Source organism: Epinephelus lanceolatus, chromosome 8, assembly GCF_041903045.1.
Source record: "Epinephelus lanceolatus isolate andai-2023 chromosome 8, ASM4190304v1, whole genome shotgun sequence".
NCBI classification, from domain to species: domain Eukaryota; kingdom Metazoa; phylum Chordata; class Actinopteri; order Perciformes; family Serranidae; genus Epinephelus; species Epinephelus lanceolatus.
The window spans coordinates 6551173-6567383 of record NC_135741.1 but is presented as its reverse complement, the minus strand read 5'-3'; the positions used below and the strand labels follow the sequence as shown (position 1 = coordinate 6567383).

Sequence of the window (16211 nt, the reverse complement as noted above, 5' to 3'; positions counted from 1 at the left end):
ATAGTATGTCATTAGATATTTTCATAAAAAAAGTCATAGTATAGTATGTCATTAGATATTTTCATAAAAAAAGTCATAGTATAGTATGTCATTAGATATTTTCGTAAAAAAAAGTCATAGTATAGTATGTCATTAGATATTTTCATAAAAAAAAAGTCATAGTATAGTATGTCATAAAATTTTCCATAAGAAAAAAGTCATAGTATAGTATGTCATAAAATTTTCCATAAGAAGTCATAGTATAGTAATAAATTTTTCATAAAAAAGTCATAGTATAGTATGTCATTAGATATTTTCATAAAAAAAAATCATAGTATAGTATGTCATTAGATATTTTTTAAAAAAAGTCATAGTATAGTATGTCAAAAAATTTTCCATAAGAAGTCATAGTATAGTAATAAAATTTTCCATAAAAAGTCATAGTATAGTATGTCGTAAAATATTTCAGAAAAAAAGTCATAGTATAGTATGTCATAAAATTTTCCATAAGAAGTCATAGTATAGTAATAAAATTTTCCATAAAAAGTCATAGTATAATATGCTGTAAAATATTTCAGAAAAAAAGTCATAGTATAGTATGCCATGTAATTTTCCATAAGAAGTCATAGTATAGTAATAAATTTTTCATAAAAAAAGTCATAGTATAGTATGTCGTAAAATATGTCAGAAAAAAAGTCATAGTATAGTATGTCATAAAATATTCCATTAAAAAGTCATAGTTTAGTATGTCATAAAATTTTCCATAAGAAGTCATAGTATAGTAATAAAATTTTCCATAAAAAGTCATAGTATAGTATGTCGTAAAATATTTCAGAAAAAAAGTCATAGTGTAGTATGTCATAAAATATTTCATCAAAAAAAGTCATAGTATAGTATGTCATAAAATATTTCAGAAAAAAGTCATAGTATTTCATAAAATTTTCCATTAAAAAAAGTCAGTGTAGTATGTCATTAAATATTTTATCAAAAAGTCATAGTATAGTATGTTGTAAATATTTCCATAAAAAAGTAATAGTATAGTATGTCATAAAATATTTCATCAAAAAGTAATAGTATAGTATGTTGTAGATTTTTTCATAAAAAGTCATAGTTATGTTACATAACTAATAACTATAAGTAACCCTGATAAAAACCCTCAAATGGGGAAACAATAGAAGAAACATCATAAAGAGCAACAGAGGAGGAATCACTCATCCAGGATGAACAGACACACAGTAGATGTTGTGTCTACCTAGGAAACCTAAAAGGCATATGGAAAATCAGCGTGACAATATTATAGTCAAAACTTTGCTTATTATTAATGGGTTTTTTTCTTCCTACATTAATGTGTCTTATCTGAGCTGTCCTTATTGTAAAACTGCTGCAGGAGCATGCTAAAGGAATTTATCTGGGTCACTTACAGACTCAAAATACTTCGCAGGCAGCAAACTTGAAATACATTTTTAAATCTGCACTCACATCTTACATAATGTAAAAACACAGAACCACATTCTCCCTTTACAAATTATTAATCAGCTGAATATTAAAGATTCACAGTTGGATGATTTATGTAACCCACTTTCGTTTTTTTCTTTTGCACCTGAAGGCATTACATAAGATCAAACACATGACCTTAAATTGTTTCTCACACCATTCTGCATCCTTTCAGAGCATGAAGGCTGGCGGCCCCTCCTCCAGCCGGGTGGTCGACCCAGGCAGCTTGCCCGTCCCTGCTCAGTCTGGGATGAGCCGCAGGGGGAAGACTCGCACTCCCAGCGTCCCTGAGATGAGCCGGGAGGCTGGACTGGAGCTGCTCAGGGAGCGGCCAGAGGAAGCCCTCTCCCCAAGCCGCCCTCAGGTCCTGGAGACCCCTGAGTCCCTCAGCGATTCTCTGTACGACAGTCTGTCGTCCTGCGGCAGCCAAGGATGATCCAGCCAAGGACGGGGGAGGACAGACAGGAGCTCATCTAGTCCACAGACAATAAGACCCAGCACCGCTCTGACTCTGAACATGTCTCCTGGTTGCTGGTAGAACTGTGATGCTGCTGACCCGCCGCCACCTTTGAGGAAAAGAAACCGTGCCCTGTTGATGTCCGCAAGAATATTGTGGTGACGATGCTTTTCTCATCAGCTGTTTTCTCTCTTGCAACTGGAAAGATGGATCGATAGACTTCTCCTCAGGATTACAAATAAACATGAAGCCAAAAGCCACCCCAAATAATATAGGTTGTTCACTTTTTTCACAATCAGACTGGACTGTGGACACTCTTTAATTCATGTGTATACAGGACTACAAAACGCATGGCTAAGCTAATGATTAGCACAAAAGTTGTCACTCCTGGTAGTTGTTCAGCAACTTGTCTTTTGTTTTAATCATCCTGTAGACGGACACGTTATGTACATCAAAGAAGAGCTGATCAGTTCAATCGCTGACGTACTGTATTAATACATCCATTCTGTTCTGGATATCATTTCACCACATAATGTGTTGAAGAAAAAAAACATGGAGCTCCCTAAAAAAAAAAGAATGTTCATGTCTGTGATTCTTTACTGCTAAACTCATGCATCACGATTTTAAATGTATAAACAATTTTATTGATCATGTTGATATTGTTTTGCGACCGAGGAAGGTTGTCAGAATACGTCTGTTTTAAATCATAAGACATTTAAAGGTAATATATACCAGCAATAATAACATAGATAAGAGAAATGGCTACACTATTCAATGAATATGTATTTCTATTATTTATTTATTTTAAATGTACATCATTTGCAGTCATCTTTTTTCTTTGTGTAATCTTTCTGTGAAAATTGCAGTCTCCTCGCTTAGTAGATTACGTTCATATCTTGTATTTCAACATCTTCGTTGCTGTTCGTTCCCTAGCCAATAGAGGTCCTATGTACCTACTGCCGTTTTTCAACTTTCTAATTAAAATGTTTTGATTTACTTCTTTGTGTCCAGTAGTTATTTTGCCCATTGGTATCAGTTACATAAAAACTCATAGTATAGTATATATTTCATAAATAGTCATAGTACAGTATGTCATAAAATATTCCATGAAAGTATATAGGATTCTATGACTTTTTGATAAAATATTTTATGACACACTATACTATGACTTTTTTGATGAAATATTTTATGACATACTATACGATGACTTTTTGTATGGAAAATTTTATGACATACTATACTAAGACTTTTTTGATTAAATATTTTGTGACATACTATACTATGACTTTTGATGAAATATTTTACGACATACTATACTATGACTTTTTGTATGGAAAATTTTATGACATACTATACTATGACTTTTTGATTAAATATTTTATGACATACTATGCTATGACTTTCTATGGAAAATTTTACGACATACTATACTATGACTTTTTTGATGAAATATTTTACGACATACTATACTATGACTTTTTGTATGGAAAATTTTATGACATACTATACTAAGACTTTTATCAAAAAATTTATGACATACTATGCTATGACTTTTTCTATGGAAAATTTTATGACATACTATACTATGACTTTTTTGATGAAATATTTTACGACATACTATACTATGACTTTTTGTATGGAAAATTTTATGACATACTATACTATGACTTTTTTGATTAAATATTTTGTGACATACTATACTATGACTTTTTTGATGAAATATTTTACGACATACTATACTATGACTTTTTGTATGGAAAATTTTATGACATACTATACTATGACTTTTTGATTAAATATTTTATGACATACTATGCTATGACTTTTTTGATGAAATATTTTATGACATACTTTACTATGACTATTTTTATGGAAAATTTTATGACATACTATACTATGACCTTTTTGATGAAATATTAATGACATACTATACTATGACTTTTTTAATGGAAAATTTTATGACATACTATAAGATGACTTCTTTTATGGAAAATTTTATGACAAACTATACTATGACTTCTTTGGTGAGATATTTTATGACATACTATATTATGAATTTTTAGGGAAATTTTGATGACATACTATACTATGAATGTTTTGATGAAATATTTTATGACCTACTATACTATGACTTTTTTGTGGAAGAAATTTTGACATACTATACTATACTATGACGTTTTTATGGGAGTTTTGATGACATACTATAGTATGCCTTTTTTATGGATAATTTTATGACATACTATACTATGACTTTTTTGATTAAATATTTTATGACATACTATATTATGACTTTTTATGGAAATTTTGATGACATACTATACTATGACTTTTTATGGAAATTTTGATGACATACTATACTATGACTTTTTTGATGAAATATTTTATGACCTACTATACTGTGACTTTTTTGATGAAATATTTTATGACCTACTATACTATGACTTTTTTATGGTATGTCATCAAAATGTCCATACAAAGTCATAGTATAGTATGTCATAAAATATTCAATAAAAAGTCATAATTTTGTAAATGATAAAATTTTCCATAACAAAGTCATAGTGTAGTATGTCATCAAAATTTTCCATACAAAAAGTTATAGTATAGTATGTCATAAAACATTTCATCAAAAAAGTCATAGTATATCATGTAATTTTCCATAAAAAAAGTCATAGTACAGTATATCATAAAATATTTAATCAAAAAAGTCATAGTATAGTATGTCATTAATTTTTCCATCAAGAAGTCATAGTATAGTAGGTCATAAAATATTTCATCAAACAAGCCATAGTATAGTATGTCACAAAATTTTCCATAAAAAAGTCATAGTATAGTATGTCAAAATATTTCATAAAAAGTCATAATATAGTATGTCATAAAACATGTCATCAAAAAAGTCATAGTATAGTAGGTCATAAAATATTTTATGAAAACAGTCATAGTATAGTATCTCAGGAAAACATAAGAAGAAACCTGAGAAAGAGCAACAGAGGAGGAATCGCTCATTCATTATGGACACACAGTAGATGTTGTGTATACCTAGTAAACCCAAAAGACACATGGAAAATTAGGTTGACAATATTATAGTCAAAACTTTGGATGTTACTTTTGTTATTTTCTACCCATATTAACATATCTTATCTGAGCCGTCCTTATTGTAAATGCTGCAGGAGCATGCTAAAGGAATTACTGTATCTGGGTCACTTACAGACTCAAAATATTTCGCAGGCAGCAAAGTTGAAATAAATTTTTAAATCTGCACTCACAATCACATTCGACCTTCATCAGAGCGAACATGAGGCAGCAATGGACAGTAACCAATCTGAGTCTAATCATGCTCTTTTTCTACCAATCTGGACTTATTAATGTTTTCAGCACCTTGTCAAGACTGAGCCAGGTGGAGTGGCAGCTATTCTACATCATCTATATTTGAGAAGCTAAAACCAGCAAATATTTGTTTTGGGTTTTTTTTTGTTTAAAAAATGACTGATAAACAAACAACAACCCAATGATCAAAACATTTGCAGATTATTTTTTAGACAATCGACTAACTGATTCCTCAGTTTGAAGGTCTGAATATTTTAAATGCATAACTAATACTTGTAATTGAGTATTACTATTACTGGAATGATTAGAATATTTCCTCCACATCAGTAAAATACACAGAGAGCATGTGAGTGAAAACAGACAAAGATCATTTTGTTTCAATACGTTCAACACATTTATTTGAGCAAATGTATCAAATTATTAGTTTCAATTTTACATCCATAAAATAAATTCTTCACAGTATACACTTTCAAAAAATCGTAAAGGTTAACATCACATTTGGCAAACTAATTTCTAGACAACAGATATTTAGAGAAATTTACAGTGGGGGAGGTCTGAACGACTTGCCTGCTATCCAAGATGAAAATATGGACAGATGGCACCAGCTCTCCCTCCTCCACCTGCCAATGTTCAAAATCCAAAAAGTCCGTCTGAATGAGTAGCTCATCATGACTCTGACAGGCTTTCAGGGTTTGTGTCAGTGCAGGCTTCACCATTCTTACTCAAAATGTTGATCACAAAACAAAAATTTGTGGGAACAAAAACAATTACAGGGCAATTTCTCAAAGGGTAAAATCTGTTGTCAAAATCATGGGACACCACGTCTTGTGACACTCCACTAAACAGAACAGAGGAAAACTATAAATAAGCAAATCAACAACTGAAATTACAGAACTTAAAATAAAACAATGCTCAGCCTCAGAAGCTCACATGACCCACTAAAAAGGAGCCTATCATGTCATTAATTTATGGCACTAGATAACAAGAATCTTCAGTAAGTGCTGCTCAGCTTCTGGGAGCCTTCATAGGGCAACGCTCCCCTCTACAGGCCAAGCATGTTCACTGCAGCATTAGTCTAATTCTTCATTCACAGCCATGACAGGGACTAGCATTAGTTTACCATAAACTTACATTCAACCCTTGTTGTAAGTTTGAAAAAAATAAATCAAAGAAATTTCAATAATATAAGACCACATAGGAGTTAATTCAATAAATGAAGACAGAATGTGAAAAGCACCAACTGCATTGCAAATTGTGCCTCTTCTGACAGATTGTTATTCCAAAGTTTCTTTACTTCTTCTCCTTCTTCTTGTCCTGAAAGAGGCAAAATAATCAGTTATAACATGTAACAACATCACTCTTAGATATAAAGGTTATGATAAAATAAAAACAAACATTTTCTCACTTTACTAAAGTCTGTATCGAGCCATGCAGATAAATGTGGTTTCACAGAATGTGCTGATAGTTTGAAAAGCTGTGTCATCACTCAAATACAATCAGTCTTTACTTCAGTAAAAGGACAAACTTCATACTGTAAAAATATCCCATTTTAAGTAAGAGCACTGCATTCAAAATCTAACTCAAGTACAAGTACTAAGGTATTGTTAACAAAATGACCTTAAAGTATCAAAGGTTAAAGTACATGTTCTGACTGATAAATCATTATTATATATTATTATTAAAACAGTAGTGCTGATGCATCAATGTATAAGCAGCATTTCACTGTTGTATGTGGAGCTATCTTATTTGCTTTATATACAGTCAGGCCCCATTCAGAGGGTCACATGACACATCTGAGGGTCATGAGAGGATTAAGGGAGAGGAAACAAGAAAAAAGTTCTCCTTCAGAGATGTATAAACATATATATTTATAGTACTTTACTTTTCTTGCTTTTTTGTGGAATTTTGGATACATTTACCTCTTAGGACTAAAAACAATCACTTAAATGAAAACATCTGACATGTTTAGAGGAGACATGTAGTTTTAGTTAAACTGATAAAAACTCAGACATCTGAAACATGACAGGAGGCCTCAACTACACACTCATTTTTGTGTTAGAGGCTAAATCAATCTAAAAGGTAACTGGTGACTAAAGCGGTCTAATAAATGCAGTGGAGTGAAAAGTCCAGTATTTCCCTCTGAGGTATAGTGGAGCTGTAGTGGATCATAAAATGGAGATAATCAAGCTTAACACATCAAAACTGTCTTTAATAAATATAAAATATGTTCCATTGATTAAACAAGTGTCTCTCCAACTTTTTTCAATATGGTACCCCTTTGAAATACCTACGGACCACTGCAACACACTGCAGTGTCAGTGTCTGATTTACTTAACAGCAAACTTGTAACTGAAAAATACTGAAATGTTGATTTTGATATGTTTAAAATCACTAAAATCACTTAATTCATGGCAAACCAATGTTTCACCACCTTTGTCTCAACAGCATCTTATTTATAAGTTGTAACTTACAATTTAGGAGTATAATTATTTTAGGAATTATGCATGACATATTTTTTAAATTAACATTTTTAAAAAATCTCATGTACGCCCTGCAGTACTCCAAAGTACCCCTAGGGGTACACATGCCCCCATTTGAGAAACACTGGATTAAAGTACACAACAATGTGTAACAAAGGTAAAATTAGCTCCATTTTTACCAACTACATTTACTTGCTACATATACAATAATGCATCAGTAATAAGAAACTCACAGGGAGGATTTTCTGCAGCAAAAATACTTTTACTTTACTAATAATACCCTAAATGTAATATTTTTAGGAACAACTAAAGATTCACTATTAATTAATCTTCCAATTAAACTTTCAACTAATTGTTGAAATTGTCTATGAAAGATCAAAAACGTTTGGGAACCACTGGTTCACTCTTTACCAATGCACTGTATTTTAGAATATTATTATATGTCTTTGTAATGAAAATCTAAAAAAGTTAGTGGTAACTAAATCTGTCAAATAAATGTAGTGGAGTCAAAAGTGTGATATTTCCCTCTATAGTGCAGAGGAGTAGAAAAATAAAGTAGCATAAAATGGATATAGTTAAATACAGTGCAAATACCTCAAGTAAATGTGCTCACATCATGAAATACAATCATGGTGAATTAAATTTCTGTTTTTTTGCACAAAGAAGTTAAAAATCAACTAAAGTAAACTTCTTTCAATATGAACTATTTCTCTGGTAAAAAAAAAGGTATTTCCAATCAAAAAAGTTAACAGGTATCTGTTGATTAGAAACCAGAGCAGGGTTTATAGAAACATATGTTGCCACTGAGTTATCTAAGTGTCATTTGATTTCTAATTATTTTGTGCACCACAAACTAAATAAATTCCCTCACCACCACTGTGCTGCGGTGGTCCCAAGTTTCAGATATCTCAAAACCTCAGCACATAAAACCAAAAATATCTGCATGGTTTGATTCTTCGAGAGCTGGATGAGAAAATATGTTGTTTTGTGATCTCTGTGAGCAAACAGTTTCAAAACAGCATTTATTCTCAGTACTGTTAAAAAAAGTAAAATGCAATAAAAAGAGCATCAACTTATGTAACAGTGTAATTTATTTCCTGTCTTTCTTGTAGCAGCATTAGAGGTTGAGGCTGGAAATATCCTATATTTTGTTATTATCAACAAATCCCATGAAAACAGCAAAACCAACAATGGATTATAGACCGTCTCTCAATACTTTCTGATTTACTGTCTGAGGCTCTCAGCCCAAAGCCTGATGCTTCCTACTAAAATGTACATCTTTAAAAACCTGTCACAAATATGGAGTTTCATTTAGAGTGTTTAGAGTTTCATTTAGACTCTAGATGATGTCAATTCATAATTCATAGGTTTTGTATTTAACTTTTTACCAGTATTAATCATTTTTACTGCCAAGGGAAGAACAGGTTGCAATCTAACTTATTATTTACAGATGTATAAAGATGCGAAAGAAAGATGTCCAGCTGATGACCCGGTAACAGCAGATCATAGAAATAGATTCATTCCATTTCCTTTTAGTAAACGCTAGAACCCACCACATGTAACTAGCATACTGCGCAATCAACACGGACATACTGCACACACGTCAACACATGAAAGAGAGAAACAGAAAAAAATAGAGAAAAAGAAAAAGAAAAGGAGCATCTTTGCCTCTACATCAGCTACAGTTAAGTGAGTCTATAGGTGTGAGGACAGCAGTGTTAACTCAGACGTCTTCTGGTTCTTTTTGTGCATTTCACAACACTGACTCACATCCACACTGATTCCACTGATACTCAGACTCCACACCTTGTTCACTTTCACATTTAACTGAGTCACATCTGTTGAATAAATGTCTTTTGTTTATCACTGAAATGGTGTGTTACTCATATCTGTCATGGCCTGGTGATGAGTCCTGACAAAACAGTTTAGTCTATACGTAGATTATTGCTATGTTTGGACCTATAGGTTGGTAGTCCATATACTAAATAGTGTAACCAGTGATGGAAGAACTACTTAGATCTGTAAGTTAATTGAAGTACTTATGTGACATAGAAAAAAATAGAAATATTTTTGTTGTAGATTTGGTGTATTCCTGAGTGTCTCCAGCACTAGGATGGTGTATGTCGGATCAACTCAATATAAACTACAATATCCATGTTCTCCATAATGAAGGAAAGTGTCATCCAGAGCAGCAGTGTGTCTCACTGATGTGCTTTTAATACTTTCTGAACAACAATAGAGCTCTATGGCACAGAGCAATAAAACAATACTTGTTAGTAGGATCACTTCATTGTTGCTTCTGGTCTTTTCACGGGATTTGTTGACACTAAGAAAAACACACAATACAGACTTATCTTTTAACTTTTGGAAGAGAAGAATTAGGCAGAACACTCTGTACCTTATCGTTCATGGCGAGGATGACCATCAGTTTCCTGAAGATGGTGATGAAATCAAGGAACAAGTCCACACAGTGCCTTCAAAAAACAAAGTAAACTTTTGTCAAAACAAAAGCAAAAACTACAAAACATCACCATACATTATTCAGTATCTATAAAATAAAGCCCATCCTGTTGTAAAAAGATATCCGCTCATCATCTAAGGGCTCAGCTCATGCAGCAACTTGGTGCATACTCTTCTTATTTTTGAAACAAATGCAAAGTCATACACCTCATTATAGGGTGATGTATTTGCATGTTATTTGGTTATGAGAAGGTGTGAGCCAACAGATAAGGGAACACAAGTCCTCACCAGATGTAGTCCTTGTCTCCGTTCTCTGCTTTCTCAATGATGAGCTGAGTGTCAAACAGCACGAAGCCGCACATGATGAGCAGTCCGAGGTACATGTGTGCCTGCAGGAAACAATGAAAACCATGTATTACACAGAAACATTGTGACACAGAGCTGATCAAATGTGTAGTGAGGATTGGTGCCACTCGGTTCAGCTACCTTAAACAGCATCACAGATCCAAAGAACATGTTCATCACAGACATCAAGAACAGGAGGGAGAGGCCAGACATCAGTGTACCTTAGAAGAATAACGAGTGAAGGGAAATGACATGTATGGGTTAACTACGCCGAGAGAAATTCTGCATAATGGCCAGAAAATTGCTGTAATTTAAAGTATTGTTGTAAATGGTTGAGAAGAGAAGTTCACAGTGTAATGGGTCACAACATTAATTAACTGCCTTTACCTCCAAGGAACAGGTAGCTCCTGCGTTTGGCATAGAGGGCGCTGAGAGTGAAGCAAATGAAAATCACAGAGGTTCCCATGAAAGCCGTCACGATGATGCTGAGGAGAAACAAACAGAGGTTCAAGATTCAAGCTTTTTTTGTCATATATTCAACATATTTCCAGGCTTTGTTGCCCTCTTCAGTAATGTGCTTTTTATAAAAACACAACATATATAAAAATGCAAAACATGAACAACAAAAACATATATACAAAGTAGACAATGCGCAAATAGAAAATATTAAATATAGTGAGGACAAATGTGGTGCAAATATAGAGGGATCCAGGGGAATGGTGAGCGTATGAACATAAAATCAGAGGTGTAGTCCGTCAGGATTGTTGGCAGTGTCCTACAAGTTTTCAGTAAATATACACTTTCAGTAAAACGTGCAGACCAACAGCCACGTGGGTACCATCTCATAATGTTCTTCTCAGTTTTATAATGTTTAACTTTTAGCCAGCTAACTGTCAGCTGCTTGTGTGAAGGGGTTAAACACTGAGTAACCTTTCACATACCTCGGATTAACAGCGATGACAAAGTCCAGTGTGGGGCCAAGGCCAACACCTGGAGAGAAAGAGAGGAAGGCAAACACTGCTTTTAGACCACATGTACACTTGCATGACTGCAAATGAACAAGGACTGCTCTGTTCACATGCAAAGTGACAATTTTGCCTGTGACATGCCCACAAAATGATCACCTTACCTGTGAGGAAGGCAAACCCTGCCAGGATAGCCAGTCTCTTCTTCTCTGTCTCCGAGTTGTGTGGCGTCATGGCAAGCCAAAACATCATCCCCAGGGAGCCAAGCACAGACAGCAACCCACCCTGAGAACAAGGGCACTAGGTTAAGATGGGGCAGGAAAAATTGTGACTATGAAAGGGCGCATTCAAGGTTTCTCCTCTTCTTTGAAAAAAAGTGCAGTGTAAAATTCTTCATGACTGGAGGGTGAATATAGTTGAACCAACAAAATCACTGTTAGATGCTAAGATAAGACAGAAAAAGGCCCATCAGACAAATAAAGTTCTGTCTTATCTTCACATCTTATGGTGATTCTGATTCAAATTAAAGGCCTCTACCCTGACTTGTAGTTCTTGGTATCATCTTAAATGTGCCTGCAGTGCTCCTGATAGACAAGAGAATGCACTATAAATGTTCCTATAGCTGGCACCAGTGTATCAGACAACGGACCAAATTAGAGCAGCTCTGGTGTTATGTTTGGTTTGTTGCTTTTATGTCACTTCTAAACTTTTCTTTTCCCAATATGATAACTCTTTTTGGCTGTATCCATGTTGTTGAAAAAAAAATGAATGTCACCATCAGTCTATTATTCATAATTCATTCAGTATCTTCCAAAACTGTAAATCCCAAAATAACAACAAGGAAATGTTGGTAACAAAGATGGGCTCAAGTATGAGGCTGCAGAATATCCTACACATGCAGTCTGTTTAGCTCAGTCATACTTCCTTCTGCGGGCACATACACTGTTGTCACATGAAACATGAATAGAGTTGAATAAACAACAAAGAATGTGCTCAGTGGCTGAGTGGTGGCAATGCTCACTGTTAACTTCACAAAAGACATAGACTTCAGGGTTTCTAACAGAGTCTTATAGTGGAGGTGGATCTTACCTAAAATAAGAAAAACACCCCTGCTAAAAAAATATTTAAAAAAAAATACACCTTCCTAAAATTAAACACGAATTTTTGGGGAAGAGGAGCCACGATATTTCTCAGCAAATGCCATTTATTTACTTGTTGTGGGCATTGTTTAAAACATCTACTAACTAAATGAATCATTAAAAGAGATGCATTAGGATACAAGCAGTTTACCATCTTTGCAGAACAAACACGAGACTTGAAAATTAAATATAGCATCATTTTGCTATTCTGAAAACTGTGACATATGTATCTGCACAGTAAATTGCTTCAAGCACCAAGCAACTAAAACCTGTAGCACAAATTCAGTTAGATATGGTACGATGAATTATTCTTGTCTGTACTCTCCTCAAGGGCACAATTTGCATTAATATCCTGACCTGAACAGGTGAGCAGGCTGCATCTTGTCAAAATTACCTGAAAGAGGCGTGTGACGACATGGACGTAGGAGCCAGCAGCAGCCACAAACATACAAACTGCCAGGCTGGAGTACACATTCTTCAAGTGCACCTGGGTAGAATGAGATCTACAACGACGACAACAACAACAAAAAAAAGCCATTTACAATAAACAAGGCAGGGCGTTGGACACTTGAGCAATTGTAGATAAACACATGACAGATTCAAATCTACTGCATGCTTACGTACATTTGGGAGAACTTGAAGAGGGAGTCAAAGTTGATGTTGCGGTCAAACACGTTCATGATGTAACCAGGGATCAAGATCTGAATAGATTCTTGAACGGACGAGGTCTCCTCTGAACAGAAACGCACATGATTACACTTTAGCCCCACCAAGAGTTTTAGAACCATTAACTGTTTTATTTAAAGGTAACACAGGCACAGACAGTTGTTAATAATCAGCTGTAGAAAGCAACTGGCTACTTGTACTCAAATACAACTTTGAGGTTCTTTATATGAGCATTTGCATTTGCATTATAAATAGCTTTATATTTCTGATATACATTTCAAAGGGAACTACTGTCCTTTTGACTCCACTGCATTTATTTAAACAGATATAGCTGCTTATAATATTAAGATTTTGCAAACAAAGTTCATGATTACTTACTAAATATGGTAGATTAAACTACCCAAAAATAGCAATGATCCAGTACTCTAAAAATAAAACACTGACAGGGACCATTCAACATGATGATTACTTTTTATCTAATTGCTTTTATTTCTGTACTTTTACTCAACTTAAATAGTCCAATTCTGAATGAAGAAAGTACACTTGGGTATATTTTGGTAATATGTATCGTTACTTTTATTTAGAAGTATAATCTGTACACAGCTTCCAACACTCATGATACACACGCATGTCGCAGATTAGAAGTGCGTAGTTAAATTAGATGACGGTTTGCTACATTAAAATGCACAACAGGTTAACGCTAACGTTAACTGACAGCCGTTGAAGTGTTTAGCAAGCTAACAAGGTGCCAATTCGTGTTAATAACGGTATTTTGTTAGCTAGCAACAAAAATCAAAAGCAACGCGTTTAATTTATGAAAAGAAATGTTGTATGAAACATGGCAGAGCAGTCGAGCAACAGCCCCAAACTGTTTGACGCATGAGACTATCATATTATCAGCTAACGTTGCTAGCTAGCTATGCGTTAAATAACGTTAATGAGCAGCTTGGCTAAACTAAGCTAACGTTTAGCTAAACCGTTAACACAGTTCGACGCTTCGGTCATTCCTCAGAAGAAAACGATAGTAATGTTACAGCTGCCATTAAAGCGAAACACCGAGGGCATAGTACAATATGCTAACATCTGATAGCTCTTACCTCTCCTCTGCTACGAGCTAACTGTTTGGCAGCCTTTCTTCTTCCTGCTATACTTTTTTTTTTTTTTTTTACAACACAAACAGTACGTGTCAGTCAGCACACATTATGTCACCATGGAAACGCCCAGAAAATTGTAGTCCTCATTCACTTTAGGTAAAGTACGATGTTTTTCCACGTCGCTAATAGACATGAATAAACAAAGTATCTGTTTTATAATTCCTGAACATTGAACCAACATTGTTGTTATTCTTTACAGATAGACTTTAATCAAGAAACACTGAAATATATATTAAAGGCTACTTCCGGCCGGGTGTGTCACAGAGTAATGTGCCCGGTACACCTAAAATGGCCGACTCATAAATTTAGCTGCACCATTCCGAACTGCCACCAGCAATTTTCTCCTGTCTTTCCCAACCTGGACAGTTAAAGTTTCAACCTTCCGTTTATTAAACGCTATGAAACAAAGACCAGCTTCATCTTTTATAACATGTTTCTAATCAAACTAAATGCCGGAGCTGTGTTCGTAGGAGTGTAATCAGTTGGGATCTTGATGAATCACTAGGACTTGTGGTGCAACTGCATGCAACGTGTTTTGAATACTTTAATGAAAGGGGGACATTTTACCATAGACTGTAAAATTATAATATTACACAACTTAAATTTAGTCTATATTTAAACTGTTGGTTAAGAAACACCAAAATGTATGATGAATTAGTATCTTTTAATACACATTCAGTGGTGGAAGAAGTAGGCTGCCCTCTTAACTTAACGTTTAAAGTTTTGGTATAACCGTGAAACAAAGGGTTGCCTCCACTATATCTTATTTCTAATCAAACTACATGCAAAGCAAATGTAAATAGGCAGGAGTGTAAATGAGTGTGAAGCTTGATATGAATCATTTTGACCAGAGGGAGCGTGTATATTAAGTAGGCTACAACTACTCAGGTGGACTTCTGTCTGTAGGCTACTTGAGTACAAATTCAATGTACTTGTACTTTACTTGAATATGTCAGTTCTTATGTACATTTACAGCCTGGATCTACCTTACTAAACTACACTTAAGAGGCAAATATTTTACTTTTTACTCCACTACATTTGTTTGAAAATTGTAGTTACTGCACAGACTAGAATTTTTCATAGCCTTGCTGTTCAGTGGAAATGTCCAAATTCATTGATTTTGAGTTTAAATGTTTGTGATAAACTGAAAGATGAAATGCTCCTTTATGTGTTGAGAAGATGATTCTTCTTCATAGACAAAAGAAACTATTTCAAACCCTTGTGGACCAGCTCTAAAATGCATCATCACAAAGTTGAAAACAGGGCTGTTTTTCTGACACCAAGAAAAGTTGACTTTTTAGAGCTACATGATTCTCACAGGACAGCCACACTACAAACATATGATGATTTTATAGAATATAATGCATTGCTGTAGATTAAATTACCCACAAGTAAGCACAACCTTAAACATCTGAAGTTATAATATTAAACCGAAAGCATCATATATAATAGTAAAACACTGAAAGGAAACATTTTACTGCAAAATGAGTACTGTTACTGTCAGACTTTAGATACATTCTGCCTTTCATACTGACATGCTTTTAATTTTCTAAAATTTGGATACAGGACTTATACTTGTAATGTAGTATTTTGCAGTGTGGTATTAGTATTTTTACATAAAAAAGGATTTGAAAACTTCTCCCACCACTGATTACCACTTATGGCACAACTGCATGCAACATATTTTAAATATTTTCATTATAAAACAACACTTTCACATAAACCTATCTAGATTACTATGTTTAGAT

The 16211-nt window shown here is 34.1% G+C and overlaps 2 protein-coding genes across 3 annotated transcripts in view; one reads left to right on the top strand and one right to left on the bottom strand.

The window, feature by feature from the left end:
• The window catches only part of nckap5l (NCK-associated protein 5-like), a 67793-nt gene extending 64870 nt beyond the window's left edge, over nt 1-2923 (top strand). For both annotated transcript variants that reach the window (XM_033629040.2, XM_078169779.1), the window contains exon 13: nt 1649-2923. In XM_033629040.2, coding sequence (XP_033484931.1) covers nt 1649-1909 — 261 coding nt within the window. In that variant the 3' untranslated portion in view covers nt 1910-2923. The remainder of the gene's footprint in view (nt 1-1648) is intronic.
• Nucleotides 2924-5624: 2701 nt separating this feature from the next.
• tmbim6 (transmembrane BAX inhibitor motif containing 6) lies at nt 5625-14525 on the bottom strand. The gene is made up of 10 exons (XM_033629908.2): nt 14407-14525; nt 13268-13376; nt 13038-13146; nt 11669-11789; nt 11481-11529; nt 10927-11024; nt 10681-10760; nt 10483-10583; nt 10133-10208; nt 5625-6568 (listed from the first exon to the last, which is right to left on the bottom strand). The coding sequence occupies exons 2-10, from the start codon at nt 13321-13323 to the stop codon at nt 6545-6547; spliced, it is 714 nt and encodes a 237-aa protein (XP_033485799.1). The 5' UTR covers nt 13324-13376; nt 14407-14525; the 3' UTR covers nt 5625-6544.
• Between the last annotated feature and the right edge of the window lie 1686 nt (nt 14526-16211).